General features: G+C 47.3%; 1 protein-coding gene across 1 annotated transcript; it reads right to left on the minus strand.

The window, feature by feature from the left end:
* Window positions 1-6,136: 6,136 nt before the first annotated feature.
* Window positions 6,137-18,901, minus strand: HTR6 (5-hydroxytryptamine receptor 6). Its single transcript, XM_066572620.1, has 3 exons — window positions 18,161-18,901; window positions 10,665-10,808; window positions 6,137-6,556 (listed from the first exon to the last, which is right to left on the minus strand). Exons 1-3 carry the CDS (start codon window positions 18,893-18,895, stop codon window positions 6,155-6,157), a joined length of 1,281 nt encoding a protein of 426 aa, XP_066428717.1. The 5' UTR covers window positions 18,896-18,901; the 3' UTR covers window positions 6,137-6,154.
* Window positions 18,902-19,166: the final 265 nt, after the last annotated feature.

Consider the following 19,166-nt stretch of genomic DNA (forward strand, 5'->3'; position numbering starts at 1 on the left):
GGTTAAGTTAGTTTTAGCTTGGTGTCCATAGGAGGCATCTTCCTGCTGCAGGTCTTCAAGATCCTGGGGTTTCTTGGGTTCACAGGGTGACAGAATGTCCCTATTACCCTACTGAAACTGGGACACCAGGGTTGTCCTAACTTCTCTGCTGCTTCCCTACCTCCTGAAGGCACAGAGAAGCCACAATGTCAGATTCTAGGGGAATTTCCGGTAAACGGAGCATGGCCATTGCAACATACTTCTTATGCTCCTGTTGTCGCACCAAATTCTCATGTGGTCTCAGGAGCCTCTTTACGCAAATACCAGCTTCTTAGAACAGCCAGTGAACCTGTCTCAGGGACATCCACCGCCATGCCCATACAGGGCCCTGAACTCGAATAGTTTTAGCATATAGAGGTCTATAGCACTTCTGTATACCGCCCGGTGGTCCGTCTTCAGCTGCCGAGAGGAGCCCAAAACTACCGAAGACAGACGAGGAGGAACAGCGCTTGGGTGAGTCCTGCAGCCCCTCATTCTAGTAGTCGTGGGGGTCTCAGCTGCAAAATCCCCACTGATCAAAACTTTTGCCATGTCTTTGTGACATGGCAGAGGTTTCTGAAAAGTGTAGTTATTTTACTCTTAAAGACTGGCATTGCCAGCACAGGTGTTAATAGTCTCCCTGGCGGCACCCAATATTACACACCTCTTCATACGTCAGGCACATCTCGGGGCTGTCTGTACGCCGACACACCACTAGTGAGTTGGAGCAGATTTATGGTATAATCCATGGCTGTTGGTAGTGTACATTATACATAAATCGGTCGGACCGGGCCGGGCACACGTCCTCCTACTAAAAAGTGGCATGAACAGGCATAAATCATTTGCGGCTTTCGTACACCATTTTCCCCCACGTTCGATGCCCCCCTTTCGTTCTAGTAAAGCTTTGTGCTTAAACTTTTTTAAGAATCGTACACGTTGATCACAGAGAGGTACGGCTTTACATTTCTATACGTTTCTTATTGACTTTAATGTTTAAAAAATTGTATATGTGTCCATCCTTTTTTTTTATTGTTAGACAGAAAAGCGTGGCGTGCTATTCCATCGCACAAAAAACGTACACAGACGTCAGGGGGGTCATATGTCTTACTGAAATGTATGGGTACAACAAGTGAGGCGTTTCAATACGTTTTTGTTATTTTTTTAAATGAAAACCTATACACGTAACACATGGGTAAAACATGATGTGAACGGCCCCTTAAAGATCCTGTCGCAAATCTTGTCCGCTACAGTCGGATCAAAGTAACAAACCCTCAGCTGTGAGAAGTAATAGGTCAGGAGAGGTTTTTAGCCTAAAGATGTACATAAGAATGTTCCCATTCACTGACAGCAAGCAGGGATCTTGTCATAAAGTTGCAGAACACTTCATCATACACTTGTTAAAGGAGTTTAGCAGACTAGCAAGTTATCCCCTATTCTGAGGATTGGGGATAACTTCCTGATCGGTGGGGTTCTCCCTTCCGAGGCCCCGCCAATCTGAAGAACGGAGGTCCCGTGCCCCCTACCTGTAGGCTTACGCAATGAGTAGAAGACTGAATGGAGCGCTGGTCGCGTCCGCACTCCATTTACTGAGCGGCAGCCTCTCAGGTATTTCCGTCACTAATATTGAAATGAATGGCGCATGCTCGCCAGCTCTGCATTCAGAGTGATATTACTGCGGGGGATGAAGCGACCCCCGCAGTGACAGGCGAGCGGGACACGGGCGTCCTGTGGATGGGCGATAACTTGATATTCTGTAACTCCCTCATTTACATAACGCTGGGCGTGCGCTTTAATGTATGAATTGAGGTTTATCCAGCGTTGACCCTTTTAACGACTTAATCCCCCGCACTACAAACACCTGACATTTATCTAATGTCATCGAGCTTGTTCCATCGGTGCCGGCGGCGAGGACAGACGCCATCCCCTCCCCCATGTTCTCTGGTGCGAGCTCATCAAATATCACTGCATTTATTAGTAAAAAGTACAGAAATAACTGGAAGGAGCGTTACATGACCGTACAGAATGTCCCCACTGAAGCCTCCGGACGGGACATGAGCGACCCCGGCGCAGGGCCAGAACCAATGTGACCACAGAGCAGTAAATGACCGTACAGAATGTCCCCACTGAAGCCTCCGGACGGGACATGAGCGACCCCGGCGCAGGGCCAGAACCAATGTGACCACAGAGCAGTAAATGACCGTACAGAATGTCCCCACTGAAGCCTCCGGACGGGACATGAGCGACCCCGGCGCAGGGCCAGAACCAATGTGACCACAGAGCAGTAAATGACCGTACAGAATGTCCCCACTGAAGCCTCCGGGCGGGACATGAGCGACCCCGGCGCAGGGCCAGAACCAATGTGACCACAGAGCATTGAATGACCATACAGAATGTCCCCACTGAAGCCTCCGGACGGGACATGAGCGACCCCGGTGCAGGGCCAGAACCAATGTGACCACAGAGCATTGAATGACCATACAGAATGTCCCCACTGAAGCCTCCGGACGGGACATGAGCGACCACGGCGCAGGGCCAGAACCAATGTGACCACAGAGCAGTAAATGACCGTACAGAATGTCCCCACTGAAGCCTCCGGACGGGACATTAGCGACCCCGGCGCAGGGCCAGAACCAATGTGACCACAGAGCATTGAATGACCATACAGAATGTCCCCACTGAAGCCTCCGGACGGGACATGAGCGACCCCGGCGAAGGGCCAGAACCAATGTGACCACAGAGCATTGAATGACCTAAAGGATGTCTTCACTGAAGCCTCCGGACGGGACATGAGCGACCCCGGTGCAGGGCCAGAACCAATGTGACCACAGAGCATTGAATGACCTAAAGGATGTCTTCACTGAAGCCTCCGGACGGGACATGAGCAACCCCGGTGCAGGGCCAGAATAAATGTGACCACAGAGCAGTGAATGATCGTAATGGATGTCCTCACTGTGGCCCCAGGACGGGCTCACGGGATGATGGTGGGACAGCAAAGAGACCCCTCAACAGGGCGAGAACCAGTGTGACCGCAGAGCATTGAATTACCTATAGGATGTCCTCACTGTGGCCCCAGGATGAGACATCAGGGACCCCGATGCAGGGCAAGAACTACTGTGACCACCGAGTATTGAATGACTATATAGGACGGGAGGTCCAAGAGACCTCATGGTAGGTTGAGGGGAAGAGACTACAGAACGGAGCTGTAGTAAAAGAGGTTTTATCGCCAAAGACCTCTACATCCTATCCACAGGATAGGGAATCAATGATGGCTGGGGTCCGACCGCTGGGACCCCCTCCAGTCTTCAGATCAGTGCACTGAAATGTCCCATGTAAACAGAGCAGTGGTGCGCATGCGTGACCTCCGCTCCAATCACTTCTAGGGGACGCAGGAAGGTTGACGCACCTGGCAATCTCTCTCCATCCCATAGAAGTGAATGGAATGGAAGCCAGGCATTGCACAACAGCTCCATTTACATGGGGCATTCGAAGTACGCCGTTTGCAGGATTGCTGGGGGTCCCAGTGGTCTGGCACCCAACGATCATTTATTCCCTACCCTTTAAAGGACAATACTGATTGTGATTGCTCAGGAAAACTACCTAAAATATTGAGTAACATTGAACATCTTGTTGCTCCAATCACTTCCAGAGCTGCATTCACAAGCTCACGTCAGTAAAATAGAGCAGAAGTGTTTGGTCACTCTTAGTCGGATGGAGCTAAACCATGTCTGTTGCTAAGGGGCATCCAGCGGAACTTTGAAAGCAGCTCTGGATGTGTTTGGAGAAAATAACTTAAAGTGACCCTCCACTCAGGGATTGCAGGAGGCAGTTATATTACCCGCCATCGGTCTTCTGCACCTTTGTCCCTCAGAGCCGCTGGTTCCAGACCCTGTTATTACAATATTATGACTACCTAAGGGACCTTTAACGGAATCTTCCGTGGCCAGCCTTGTCCCATGTTAAAGGTCCCTAATGCTAAGAGTGCATTGGTAGTGTGTTAGACACTGATGTTTTATTCCTGTTGTATGGTTGGCCAGCGCGGCTCACATGATCAGCACCGGTCAATCATAGACTACCGATGCACAGTGGGCATTAGGTAGTTTAATAGATTGTGACAGCTGTCTTGGAACATTGAGATCCAAGCCCAAGTCTGAGGGTCGGCGGCGCAGAAGACAAACAGCAAGTGTTATGACTCCTCCCCTCCGGGACTGGAGGGTTACTAAATTTGCATAAAAAACGGGAAAGGCCGGTGACGCACCACCACATTTTGGCCATGTTTTTGCAAATTCTAGCCAGCGACTGTAAATAAACTCCGAGCATTGTAGATTTGGTCAAGACAGGATCCAAAAACATGGCCGAAAGTGGAGTGTTGCTAGAATTCTCATTGATGTTTCACTTGGCTCACAGCGAATTATCATCACCTCAAGACATGCGTGCCGATCACATGATTGCGATTGGAACCTGGAAACACAAAGCCAACATGACCGTGCCCCGTGAGTGTGTAAGGAACCCCGTCCACCGCCACCCCAAATACCAGCTAAGGCTCCGTTCACACCTACGAGGTTCCATACCGTGTTTCCATTGTGAAGGGTGAAAAAACAGCACAGCATGCAGCGCCATCTTTCCCAGTAAAACAACCGGCACCATGATGGAAACCTGACAGAACCCATTATTATCAGTGGGTTCCATCAGGCATCATTGGTGTCTGTAATAAGACGGATCGGGTGCGCCATTATTCTTCCATCATAGGAACACAAAACGCAGCATAAGTAACGGAAATGTGAACAGAGTCTTACGATCATGCTGCATGTCCCGGGTCTCCATGTCGAGAACGTCTGCTACCTGTTTCTCCTGGAGGTCTTCCCTACTCATACCTTCACTTTTATCCAGAGCAGCTCCATGGCCTCTGAAATCAGCTCCCCCCCCCACATGTGTGCCATATGCTAATTAGGACTAAACAGTCCGATGGGCGGGTCAGTTCTCAGCACAAGTCCACCTTCCTCCTCAATAGCCCCGCCCTGTCCCTGTAGTACAAGACTAAATACACATGGATGTTTTCTTTCACAAACAGCACCACACCAGTTCACTGGATGTGTCTCATTCACTTCAGAGCTGCACTACCAGACACAACCAACGGACAGGAGTGGCGCCGTTTCTAGAAAAAAAAACATGTTTTTCTAATCCTTGACAGCTCCCTTTAATTGGTGACGTCTCCAGCTTGTAGATGCTGTTCTGTCATTATAGTGCGCATGCGCTGCAGGTCCGAGAAAGGTGCAGGTACAGTGATTTGTCCTGGTGTCATCGTGGGTCCTCCGAGGTCATTGCGCATGTGCCTTTCCTGGAGGTGTGGCGCATGAGCATCATTATGAACACATAGCATCTATGAGCCGGAGACGTCAATTAATGGGCAAGGTTATCGTAAAAGGAGGTGGAGGAAGCCGTACCAACACCAAGGACTGAAGCGCCCATTGGACAGTTTGGTTCTAATTAGCATATGGGGCGGGGATTGAAAAAAAAAGCTGATTTTGGGGCCATGGAGCTGCTGGGAATTATAGCAAATGTATAGATAGGGTTCACATGGGGAACGGGTGACGGACTGTCGTTAATGTGAAGGTTGCCCTCTATGCATGTGGCAGCTACCAATACCAGCTGTCATCAGGCTTTACACAAGTCCTAAAGGGCGTTTGTGTGTTTTGTTTTGTAAAGTCACATGAACACCCTCACTACTGCTCCACCTGCTTAAAGGGGAAGTACAGGATTAAATAAACATGGCTGCTTTCTTCTCAAAACAGCGCCACGCCTGTCCACATGTTACGTGTGGTATTGCAGCTCAGTCCCATCCATTTGAAAGGAGCTGAGCTGCAATACCAGACCCAACCCATGCACAGGAGTGGTGCTGTTTCCAAAAGAAAAGAGCCTTGTCTTTCTAATCCTCAACAGTCCCTTTAAGTGTCGGTCTTCACTGCAGTTTTGAAATTCTGTTGGTGAATCGGGAGGCTCAGGATGAACATGCCTACAGGTCCCATCCCTATAGGAACAGAGTGTGATATTGTGGGAAGAAATAGAACATAAATAGTGAAATAAAAAAGCCCAACAGTTTTGCTTGGATTTTGAGGGGTGCCGTCACACGATGAGGGGTTCATGTGTCCATGGGCGTGTTCAACTGGTGGACCTGCATCTCCTGCTCCAGGTCAAAGAGGTTGACAGAATCGGCAGCGGTGACGGGCAGCGGGTCGGTGCTGTGGTCCTTATAGTTCTGTAGCAGATGTTCGTTGCCCAGAGTGGCAGAATAGATGGAGTCCGTCTCCCCGCGGAGGGTTAGGACGTTCCTCAGCGACAGCCCCAGACGCGGGGCACTGTTGGAGTTGCGCACGGATAGTGAGATGACTCTGGAGCGTCTGCAGCAGGGCAGGTACTTCCCCATGGCACGTTTGAAGTCTCTCATGAAGAGCGGGTAGATGATGGGGTTCATGGTGCTGTTACAGTATCCGAGCCATGTGAGAACGTCAAACAAGACCGGGGGAATGCAGTCACAGACAGCCTGTATGGCACAGCAAGAGGATGGTCAGCACACTGGGTACAATGTATAGGATACCCCTATAGCATTCCTAATAGACATCCTATCTGGGCCGACCATGCTATATAAGGGCATTCTTATAGATGCACCAAGAATACTGGCACACTGGCACCAGCTGAACAGCCTTCATAGTACCAGAGAACTTGAAAAATAGCTCCTCTATATGCCCTGAATACAGTGTGTACAGAGCTATAACTAAGATAGGATACAGAGGGGGCACTAACAGAGATACCACAGAGTAGGCACTATAGTTAAGTGGGGCCACAGAGGCAGCACTATATGGGGCCACTAAAGGTTGGGCCACTATTGATAAGTAGAAGTTACAGAGGGTACACTACTATTATGGAGGTACTGAGATTTTTCTTTGGGTAGGGGCAGGATGCTGTGTTGAGAAAAGGCAAAGCTGGAAGAAGTCTTCATGGAGGTCTGGGCCCAGGTAGAGTAAAAAAATGGAAAACACGAATAAGAAGAGACATCACCTGTGATCACTGGAGGCAACTGCACTGTTAATCACTATTATTGTATAGGAATGGTATCTATTATTTGGAGGTATCCTAGTACTGATGGGCACTATTAGTATGAAGGGGTGACTGAGGGCCATTATTATTGTGATGGTCACTGAGGAGTACTATTACTGTGAGGGGATCAATAAGGGGCACTATTACTATGAGGGTCACTGATGAGCACTATTACTTTGAGAGAGTCACTGAGGGGGCACTGTTACTGTGAACGGATCAATAAGGACCACCATTACTGTTAGGGGGTTACTGAGGGGCACTATTACTGCGAGGGGGTCACTAAGGGGCACTAGTACTGTTAGGGTCACTGAACAACACTTACTGTGGGGATCACTGAGGAGCAATGTTACTGAGGGGCACCATTACTGTTAGGGAATCACTGAAGAACACTTTTACTGTAAAGGGATCACTGAGGAGTACTATTACTGTGAGGGCGTTCACCAAGGGGCACGATTACTGTGAGGGGATCACTGAGAGGCACTATTGATGTAAGGTAGTCACTGAGGGGTACTATTACTGTGATGGGGACAATAAGGGGCACAATTACTGTAAGAGGGTCACTGATTGGCACTATTACTGTTTGGGGATCACTGAGAGGCACTATTACTGTGAGATCATCACTGAGGCGCACTATTATTGTGAGGGTCACAATGGAGCAATATTACTCTGGGGAACATCACTGTAAGGGAGTCACTGAAGAACACTTACTGTAAGGGGATCACTAAGGGGCACTAATAGTATGAGGAGGTCACTGAGAGCACTATTACTATTAAGTCACTATTACTGTGAAGTCACTATTACTGAGAGGGTCATTGAGTGGCACTATTACTGTATTACTTTTTGAGTGTCACTGAGAGCCACCAATATTGTATTACTGTTTAGGAGTCACTGAGGGGCACTATTATTGTGAGGGGGCCATTGAAGAGCACTATTAATGTGAGGGGGTCACTGAGGAGCACTATTACTGTGAGGGGGCAATAAAGGGCACTATTACTGTGAGGCAGTCAATAAGGGGTCAATAAAGGTTATTACTGTGAGGGGGCAACATTACTGTCAGGGGGTCACTGAAAGGCATTACTGCGAAGAAATTATTTAGGGGCACTATTACTGTGAGGGGGTCACTGAGGGGCACTAATTTTGTGAGGGGGGTCACTGAAGAGTACTATTACTATGAGGGGGTAATTAAGGGGCACTATTACTGCAAGGTGGATACGGAGGGGCACTTTTATTGTGAGGGGGTCAATAAGGAGCACTATTACTCTGAGGGGGTAATCAAAGGGCATAATTACCGTGAGGGGATCGCAAAGGGCATTATTATTGTGAGGGGGTCATTGAGGAGCACTATTACTGTGAGGGGGCCAATAAGGGACACTATTACTGTGAGGGGGTCAATAAAGAATACTATTACTGTGAGGGGGCAACATTACTGTGTATTATTGTGAGGGGGTCAATAAAGGGTACCATTACAGTGAAGGGGTCACTGAAGGGCATTATTACTGTGAGGGGATCACTGAGGGGCACTATTATTGTAAGAGGCTCACTGAGGGGCACTAATACTGCATTACTATTTGAAAGTCACTGTAATTTTAAGTGTCACTAAGTGGCATTATTACTGTGAGGGGGTAATCAAAGGGCATAATTACCGTGAGGGGATCACTGGGGGCACTATTAATGTGAGGTGGTCATTGGCGGGCACTATTAATACGAGGGGGTCAATAAGGGCACTATTACTGTGGAGGTACAAAAGGCTTAGCATAATAATAATCTTTATAGCGTCAACTTATTCAGCAGTGCTTTTGGGGCGCAGGGGAGCTGAAACAATACAAAGGTTATAAATGGTATTCAAAAATTATGGTTGGGCGATGTACGGATAGAAGGGAGTCAATGTTCGCTGGTGCAGCACCATGGAGAGCTTTGTGGGTGAGGAGTTTAAATTGAGTTCAGTAATGTATGAGCCAGCCAATGCAGTGACTGGCACAGGGCAGAGGAGTCTGAGAAGCGGCTGGATAGAAATATGAGTCTAGCTGCCGCATTTAGTATGGATTGGAGAGGGAAGAGTCTGGTGCGGGGAAGTCCGATGAGCAGTGAGCTGCAGTAGTCGAGTCGGGAATGGATGAGGGTGACAACGAGTGTCTTTCGTATGTCCGTGGTCAGGAATGGCTGGATGTTTGGGCCAGAGATTGGATGTGTGGGGTAAAGGAGAGGTCAGAGTCCAGTGTGACTCCAAGGCAGCGGGCGTGCTGTCTAGGGATTATGGTGGTGTCAGATACTGATATGGAGCTGCTGGGGGTGGGGGTGGGGGGAATGGGTTCGGTTGGTTGAGAGCGAAAAGATAAGAAGGTCAGTTTTAGAGAGGTTAAGTTTGAGAAAAAGGAAGGACATGGTGTTAGAGACAGCAGACAGTGATGTTTTGGAGGAATGGTGCTGAGATGTCGCGGGAAGAGGTGTATAGTTGGGTGTCGTCAGCACAGAGGTGATGTTTGAGGCCAAATCTGGGGATGGTTTGTCTAATTGGCACTTTGTAGATGGAGAAGAGAAGCGGGCCAAGAACGAGCCCTGGGGACCCCGACAGCGAGGGGGAGTGGAGAGGAGATAGAGCCAGAAACACTGAAAGAGCGATCAGAGAGGTAGGAAGAGAACCAGGAGAGAGCAGTGTCCTTTAGGCCGATAGAGCGGAGCATACTGAGAAAGAGGTCATGGTCGACAGTGTCAAATGCAGCAGAGAAGTCAAGGAGAACAGTAGGGAGTAGTTGCCCCTCGACTGCCGTTATCAGGTCATTTAATACTTTTGAGAGAGCCGTTTCTGTCGAGTGTATGCGGCGGAAAATTGACTGTAGGGGATCGAGGAGAGAGTTGTTAGAGAGAAAGCATGTGAGGCAGGAGTAGACCAGGCGTTTTAGTAGTTTGGACATAAAGGGGGGGGGGAGGTAGTTGGTTGCATCAGTCGGGTCAAGGGTTGGTCTCTTTAGCAGAGGGGATATGATGGAGTGTTTAAATAAGGAGGGGAAGATGCCAGAGGCCAGAGAGAGTTTGAAGATGGTGGTGAGGTGGGTAATGACCACCGGGGAGGACCGGAGGAGGTGTGAGTGGAGAGGGATCGGAGGAGGTGAGAGTGGAGAGGGTCGCTAGCGCAGGTGGTGGGGTGAGCAGCGGGAACTAGTCTGGAGACTTCTTCCTCTGTAGTTGGTTCTAACAGATAGTGAGTGGTAGATGCAGTGCTGAAGAGACCGGGTTCTGGGCTAGCCGGATAATGTTTGGAGATTTCTTTACGGATGTTTCCGATTTTTTTTCTTTGAAGTGTGCGGCTAGTTCTCCAGCACTGAGATCTGTCACGGGGGGATGTTCATTGGGGCTGATGAGGGAATGGAAGGTGTTGAAGAGTCGTTTGGGGTTATGGGATAATGAGGAGACGAGGTAGGTGAAATAGACTTTTTTGGCGTGGTGGAGGGGGGGATTGTAGGTTGTGGCATAAAAGGCTTGTGACCTAATGCAAGAATTCGCTAGTCTTCCTTGTTCAGAAGTTGGGAGGAATGCTTTTTATGCATCTGTCTTACCTGAACCACATTGGCGACAAAAAATGGAAGCCAAGCCACAAAAAACATGCCCAGTAGGATGCCCAGGGTGAGACTTGCTTTGAGAGCCTTCTTGCTGTGCTTTGTGACAAACTTCCTGCCCTCCATGACCGGAACTGCGAGTACCTGCAAAGCCAACAGAAAGAGGCGGGGTTAGAGCAGAAAGAGGCATCACCTGGAGGACAGGACTGAAGGATTGTGTGGATGCAGAGTTTAACCCCCTCTTGGTATCTGCCAATCACTACATTCACTATTCTGCTGGCTGCTGCCTTCTGCTGCATTGCATCTCAGGATACGTTGTGTTTTGATTTTTCTTTATAGCACTTGCAATATAGTAGGACATGAAATGACTAGCATCTCCTATTCTTCCAGAAACACAGTGCCATTATATTTTATGGGTGTACCTGGTATTGCAGCTCAGGCCCATTCAGACGTGGTCAATGGACAAAAATGTTGCTGTAACAAATAAGACTCTGTCTTCTGCGTACAGCTGGAGGAAGCAGTGAGATTTGAGGCTCCATAACCTGAGAGCTAACAGAACCAGTCGAATTGTGAATGCAGCTCTGGAGGTGACTAGAGTGTAAGACATGATGTACAGTTACAAGAAAAAGTAAATTATCCTTTTGGAATTCTTCAGATTTCGGCATTGATGACCAATGCAATGTGACAAACACAATGCTTTAACTGATAACACACAGACCATTCATGTTTTTTTCTTATTGAGCACATTGAGTAACATCCATAGTGCAGAACTTCATAGCTGTAAACAAGATATGTGCAATGTTGAGGAGAAATTCCTTCCTGTAAAGTGTGTTTCAGTTCATCACTATTTCTGGGATGCCAGTTCACATTTCCCTTTCAGCTTACATCGAGACACAGCTCACACTGACCAGTTTTTCTTGAGAAGAAGAGATCTGTCAGTAACCAGGCGTTGTGTGCTTTTGTTTAATGGGCAAAGCACCTGTGAAGCGCACAACTCCATCTCCTCCTTTGAAACAGCTTTTGCCAATTAGCTCTTGGAGAAGTATTAACACACTTTTCTACCTGCACTGTGAATGATGAGTTATCAGTTACATTATATTTGTGTCTTAGATACAATCAGATCACATTGTTTTTAGTAATCAGTGCAAAAATCCAGGGAGTTCCAGAGGGTTCACTTACTTTTACTTACAGCTGTAACCCTGTAGCCATAAAAGGCACATTACGCAGAGCTGTTCAGTATGGTACATAGATCGTGACCTCATCCAGTAATGTAAGAACAGCTAGTGATATGTAATATTATATAATCAGCTCTCCATTACTGTAACCTGTGGCAATCCATCAACATAAATTCAGATTACTCGCACATCATTTATTCCGGTCATGCAAAATCCCCGTGGCACCGCGCCCGCGCTCACACGTAACATGCCGACCTTCCATCTGTCACTGAATTACATGCACATCTGCACTGGAGCTCTGAGAACTCTAATGTAGGTCAACAGCAGCGGCTCTGGAGATCAGCAGCGTCGCGGTGACTCGGATCGGCTCCGTACTGGTAGCTCGAAATTTCAGCCATGAGAGTGCCGCACATCGGGATGGCGATGAGAGGCTGCTGCTGCAGCTCAGGCGGCGCCACATTCCATTAGGGCTCATTCACACGGCCGTAGGCAATTTTGGTCTGTGAAAAACGCTCCGCTTTCAATGCGTGTGTATGTGTGTTTTTGGTGCGTATGTGCGTTTTTGGTGCGTATGTGCGTTTTTGGTGCGTATGTGTGTTTTTGGTGCGTATGTGCGTTTTTGGTGTGTATGTGCGTTTTTGGTGCGTATGTGCGTTTTTGGTGTGTATGTGCGTTTTTGGTGTGTATGTGCGTTTTTGGTGTATATGTGCGTTTTTGGTGTGTATGTGCATTTTTGGTGTATATGTGCGTTTTTGGTGTGTATGTGCATTTTTGGTGTATATGTGCGTTTTTGGTGTATATGTGCGTTTTTGGTGTGTATGTGCATTTTTGGTGTATATGTGCGTTTTTGGTGTGTATGTGCGTTTTTTAGGTCCGTGTTGCATCTCTTCGCTGCATTGTTCATACAAATACAGGAAGGCCCAAGTGTTGTCGGTTTTGTCCCAATCCACAGAAAACGAGGTGCGTATTGTAATGTATATTTACGCACCCATAAACTTTAATGGACAATATTATTATGTGAATACGGACCATAATAGGACACGCTGCGATTTTCGTTTTACGCGTAACTTTGGTCCCGGTAAAAACACACATCTACTTCAATGGGTCCGTATTCTGTCCGTCCTCGGTCAGTAAGGCCGCCTGCACATGAACGAAACGCATTCCGCCTGCGGGACCCGGCAGTGGAATCCAACCCTGTGCCCGGCCGTCGACCCTGCGTACCTGTCATTTCTCTGTATTGCGGATGGTCGCAGTGAGTCGCCGTCTGACATGCGCAGTACAGATTTTTTTATGTTTATTTTCCCCGCGCAGTCGGTAGGCGTTGACACGGGTATCTGCAACCCTTCTGCAGTGTCCACTGCGATCCATGAAAAAGGGTCTGAATTTTTGTGTGATTTTTTAATTTTTTTTTTGCAATGGACACCCACTGATCAACTATTGATGACCCATCCGAAGAAAAGCTCACCAATAGTGCAGCGCTGGAAACACCCCTTTAATAAGGGGATTGCTTAAGGGGATCCATCCCAGTGACAGGTTATAGTCGAGCTGAGGCAGCGCAGAGTTTACAATCGATGGTTTTCTTATAACAGACAGATCAGTCTGCAATAAGATCGGGGGCATAGAAATCATTCCGCAGATAGTCGCTGCTCGCCCTCCCCCGGCGCACACTGAGTTGGCGCCAGTTACCCTGCAGCAGAGGGTAGAGGGGTGTGGATGTTTTATGCATGCATGGTGTGCAGGAGCCAAGCCTGGCAGGAGCCTGGAGCCCACAGTTCTCATGTTCTGGACTGGAAACATATTACAAAGCGTTTGGGTGGGCTGGGGGGGGGAGACATGTGACTCATCGCAGCGGCTGTTCTGCAGACCCGTGCTGTGCTAGCAGAAGCAAAGAGCTGTCAAATGAGAGAGAGAGCAACATTGACTAGTAATGGATGAAACAATCTGAACATTTTCACCTTCTTGCAAATATTGCCTGAAACACACCACCTGCAGACGGCCCACAGGGCATGCTGGGATATGTCATTTAACAACAGCTCACCCCTGGTATATCTGACTCCTGCCCATCAGACTGTATAAACTACAGATGATAGATGTCACTACCACCAATGACCACAAGGTGTCACTGTTTTGAATGATGTTTCGCCACCTTATGGTCATAGCTGGTAATGCAGCCCAGTTTTATTTCTAGGTGCTGGTCAGTATTTGACAATAAAAGGAAGTCTGTCAGCATGATTGTTGTGTGTATATCAAACCTAAAAGTAGGTTGGGGGGTAAGAAGGGGAGTAAATACATCCAGTTCAAACTTCTATTATTGTCCCAAGTAGTCCCAAACCAGTGACAAGTTGATGGATGGTCGGTCCGCTCCGTCTGACTGTTCTAGGCTTTCCCCCTATTTATTCCAAAGCATGCCTTCTTCCTAATGATTGACACCTCCAACCCTTCGAGCTGCCCTTCACATCGCTCACCTACTATTAGGTTTGATTTACATACCAGAATCATGCTGACGGGCTCACTTTAATTATTTCCTGGTTAGTGAGGAAACAATAGTAATATTACCGGCCATAAAGTCTAATGATTCACTAGATTTAAAAAGCTAGATAGAACGGTATTACTTCCATCATAATAGTCACATTGTGCGAACTACAGCTCCGCAGGGATCAGCTTCATTAATTCCCTTTTACAGCCTGAAATCATCAATCACAATTATTTCTGTATCTGCCAAGTGATTCCGATGTTCTAATCCCTAGCACTAAATTATAAGCCCAGTATGAAGGGTATCCTTATCCTCTAGTGTCTCTCCTGTCGTAGACATAGAACATCACAATTTTTCCATTTATTTTTGACATTAACACAGTTCAAGTCCAGCAAATAACGTGAAATGATGCAAAGGTTGTAAAGTTAAGAACATAAAAATATTATGAAAATTTAACCTGAAACGCAGTGATACTCTGCATTTATGATTTTAACCAAAGGGCTTTTTTAAGTGAACATACCAAGTTTAGCTGCTCTGCAGCAAAGAAAGTAAATTATGGTTTGAAAGTGGATGCAAACTATTTCAACAGGTGTCACAACATTTGCAGATTACTTTCAAACCCTCTGATGCTATATAACCAGTGTTGGAACAGACTGTATTACAACACCCTCATGGGCAGGATTTGGACAGTTTTGCTCTTCAGAATGGAGAACGTTGCTATCATAATCGCAGGGGAGGAGGCACGACGGGACAGAAGCAGTGCAATGAGCTAAGTTCCGTCCCCCGTCCCGCCCCCTCCCATTGCAAATAGTGGCGGGAGCTTAGTGCACTGCTTCCGGCCTGCCTCCTCCCCCTGCAGCGTATATATCGGCCGGGCGTGAAAACTTCTATGGGAGCCTATGACAGCTGCAGGAGAATGCAGGTGGTAGGGAGTTTAGCAGAATGACTGCTAAACTCCTACCCCCTTCTCTGCTCTCCTCCGCCCCTTGCTGGCTTTTTGCAATGGGAGAGAGCAGAGCTAAGCCCCACCCTGCCCCATTGCTGGCAGCAACAAGGGGCGGAGAGGGGGTGGGAGCTTAGCACACTAGCTCCTGCCCCGTCTCCTCCCCTTGCAGAGAGCCGACGAGAGGGAAGGAAGGGGGAGGATAGTTTAGCAGAGCTAAACTGTCTCACCCCGCCCAACGGCACTGCAGGCTCGGTGTATATGCGCCGGGCTCAGGCCGTCTGAACGGGCGCACAAACATTAGCTTTGTAAGCGGCGCCGGTTCACACATTTTTACGGCGCTGGTGGGCGCACGTAAAAGCGCCAACGGCCATGTGAACAAATCCTAAGGCTCTATCCACACAGGCTGCGATATTGCTGCTACCCTGTTTTCCTGAAAATAAGACATACCCTGAAAATAAGACATTGCATGGTTTTCCAGAGTTTTTGAGGATGCTTGAAATATAAGCCCTACTCCAAAATTAAGCCTTGCTAACAGTTAATTAAAAAAGTCAATTTAAATAGTGTCCAGGCAGCTACACATGTAAAAAAGGTAAACCTTTTTGAACAAAAATTAATATGACACTGTCTTATATACACATAATTTTGGGAGAAATGTAGCTTCACGTCGCTGCGGCCCACGATTTTTTCACGTGATAAAATCAAGACGATTTTGTAGTGAAAGTTAATAGGACTTTCTAATGTTAAAATCGCATCACATAGCATGAAAATCACAAGTTCGTGCTATGCGATGCGAGAAAGTAGCAGCCACCATAGGGAAACATGGGCTACGAAAAATAGCGGCTTTTTAGAGCATGCCGCGATTTTGTAGTCTCGCAATGTAGTAGACTACAAAACATCCCTTGTGTGGACGAGCCCATAGGAAAGCATGGGCTCTAAATACATGTGATTTGTAGCTATGTTGCATTGCTACAAAATCATGTGACAAATCGCCCCTGTGGATACAGCCTAAGGCCTCCTTCCCACGAACGGATTTCCGCCGCGTAATTCGCGGCGAAAATCCGCTGCGTTGCCCGCAGCTATTAGGTTCTGTTGAACCTAATAGCTCAGGGCTCACGGTGCAGAATTCCACACCGTGAAATCTCCCATCCTCACCCGCAGCATGCTCTATTTGCTGCAGGTGTACGCATGGAAGGCTTCCATTGTAGTCAATGGAAGCCGTCCGTTAACGCTATCTTCCGCTTTAGCACAGCGGAAGATAGCGTGAAAACGCTTCCCCGCCTGCCGCCGCGTCATGTGACGCGGGGAAGCGTCGCGCGGGAGCGAGGACGCCGGATCCGCAGGTAAGTATGGGGTCTCCTGGGGGGCTGCGCGGAATTTCGCGGCGGAGCCCGTCATGGCCGTGTGAAGCCGGCCTTAGAAGTGTAGGTCTGTCCTACAGAGGAACTGCCAAGAATCTAAAACATACTTCTAGATTATCTCAGAACTACTTAAGAAGGCAAGAAGAAGCCAGTAGACTTCAAAGAATGGAATGGCCTGCATAGTCTCCAGACCTAAACCCCATTGAGCTTGTTTGCGGTGAACTGGACAGAAGGCTGAAAGCAAAGCAACCTACGAGTGCAGCACATTGTGGGAACTTCTACAACAATGTTGGGAAAAACTTTCTGAGCAATATCTGAATCCATTTGCATAAAGAATGCCCCGATTGTGTAAATCAGCTGGAGGGGCGACTGTGAAGAGTCAAACATCTCGATTCAGTTTGGTGAAACAAAGTGAATCTATAATTTGTATTCATCTTGACTTGTTTATTTGTTCTCTGCTTTCATTTCAAAGAACATTTAAGACATTAAACCGTAAATATCAATAAAAACTGGAAAAATTGAGATGTTCCAAAACTTGCGTAAAAGTTTTAGGCAGGTGTGGAAAAAATGCTGCAAAGTAAGAATGTTTTCCAATACGGAAATGTTAATAGTTTAGTTTTGTCAATTAACAAAATGAAAAGTGAACGAACAAAAAGGAAATGTAAATCCCATCAGTATTTGGTGTGACCGCTGTATACCTTCACAACAGCATCAGTTCTTCTAGGGACACTCGCACACAGTTAGGGATTTTGTAGCATTATAGTCAGGTGTATGATTAACCAATTACACCAAATGGGTGATAATGATCACCATTTTCATATATAGGTTGAAACAGTCAAAGAGAAACTGCTGTGTAGGTTTTAAACTGGGGAAGGAACAGCCAAACTCTGTTTAAACGTGAGGTTGTGGAAGACAGTTTCATGTCATAGACCATACACCATAGCAAGACTGAGCTTTTGCCCATCATGCAATACCATCAGGGAGGCGTCTGATTGGCTCTAGATTTATTCTGCAGCAGGACAACAACCCTAAACATCCAGCCAATGTCATTAAGAACTATGTTCAGCGTGAAGAACAAGGAGTCCTGGAAGTGACACTATGGCCCCACAGAGCCTTGATCTCACATCATCCAGTCTGTCTGGGATTACACGAAGAAACATAAGGATTGGAGTGAGCTGACATCCACAGAAAACCTGTGCTTAGTTCTTGAAGATGTTTGGAGCAACCTCCCAGCTGAGTTCCTTCAAAAACTGTGTGCAAATGTACCTGGAAGAATTGATGTTGTTGTGAAAGTAAAGGGTGTTCACAACAAATAGTGATGGGATTTACATTTCTCTTTTACTCAGTCACTGTCCATTTAACTGACAAAAATAAACTATTACTTCTATTTTTGAAAACGTTCTTACTTTACAGCATTTTTCCACACCTGCCTAAACTTATGCACAATACTGTATAAACATATATATATATATATATATTGCACAGTACCACCTCTCCTGTCCTGTATATATATTCCACACAGTACCACTTCTTCTGGTACTTACCTGGACATGGTCTTCAGATATGTTTGGTACATTGGTGGTCAAAGAAGCTACCTGAACTGCCTGCTTCCTGGCCGCCAGCAGGATCCTGCAGTAGGTGAATGAGATGGCCGCTGACGGGAGAAAGAAGGTCAGACAGGAGGCAACCAAGGCATATGGTAAGCTGACTAGCAGACGACATTGCTTCTCTTCTGGTGTCGTCGTCATGTTGGATGTTTGCAATTCAAAGTCCGGTTCATGCCAACCCATCTCAATAGGCAAAAAGGAAGCCATAGCAGCCAATGTCCATGTGGCCAAAATTAATCCCAGAGCCCTACAGGACGTCATCCGCAGCTTGTACTTGAGTGGAGAAATAATGAGCAGGTACCGGTCCAGGCTGATGACACACAGGTTGAGTATGGATGCGCTGCAGCACATGACATCAAAGGAATACCAGATGCAGCAGAACTCAGCTTCTAAGATCCACCTCCCATAGAGTTCGTTCAGCATGGCTGGTGGCATCACCACCAGACCCACCATAAGGTCCGACATGAAGAGAGACACCAGGAAATAGTTGGAGGTGTTGCGGAGGGACCTCTGGGTGAAGATGAGTAAGATAAGTAGAGAGTTGCCCAATGTGGTGAGAAGGATGATAAAGCAAAGGAAAACTGCCATCCAGACCCGTCGCCCGTTGGGAGATGCCCACTCTGTCTCTTCACTATATAGTCTATCCCAATGGGCATCCATTTGGTGAGCCATAAAGGATTATCCTACCAAGAGGTGACCAATGCAAATGTCTTCTTTTTGCCAAGTGTTTCTCCATTGATCCCAGACTTGCTCCAAAATCCCAACCCTGGTCCTGTCTTATTTTCTCCACCATCCCCACTCTGGTACCATCTTCTCCACTATTCTGGACTGATCTTAGCCTCTCACCTTCTCAGATACTAGTCTCGTTCTATCTTCTCACCGTCTGCACCATACTGGGATGGTCCTATCTTTTCACCTTCTCCACCACCAAGATACTATTCTT

This window comes from Eleutherodactylus coqui, chromosome 6 (assembly GCF_035609145.1).
Source record: "Eleutherodactylus coqui strain aEleCoq1 chromosome 6, aEleCoq1.hap1, whole genome shotgun sequence".
In the NCBI taxonomy this organism is placed as follows: Eukaryota; Metazoa; Chordata; class Amphibia; order Anura; family Eleutherodactylidae; genus Eleutherodactylus; species Eleutherodactylus coqui.

Coding starts and splice junctions, on each gene's coding strand:
- HTR6 (XM_066572620.1), bottom strand. CDS start 18,895: ATGGCTCACCAAATGGATGCCCATTGGGATAGACTATATAGTGAAGAG. Junction 10,809..18,160: donor TATCTGAAGACCATGTCCAG/GTAAGTACCAGA, acceptor TTGGCTTTGCAG/GTACTCGCAGTTCCGGTCAT. Junction 6,557..10,664: donor TTGTCGCCAATGTGGTTCAG/GTAAGACAGATG, acceptor TGTGCCATACAG/GCTGTCTGTGACTGCATTCC.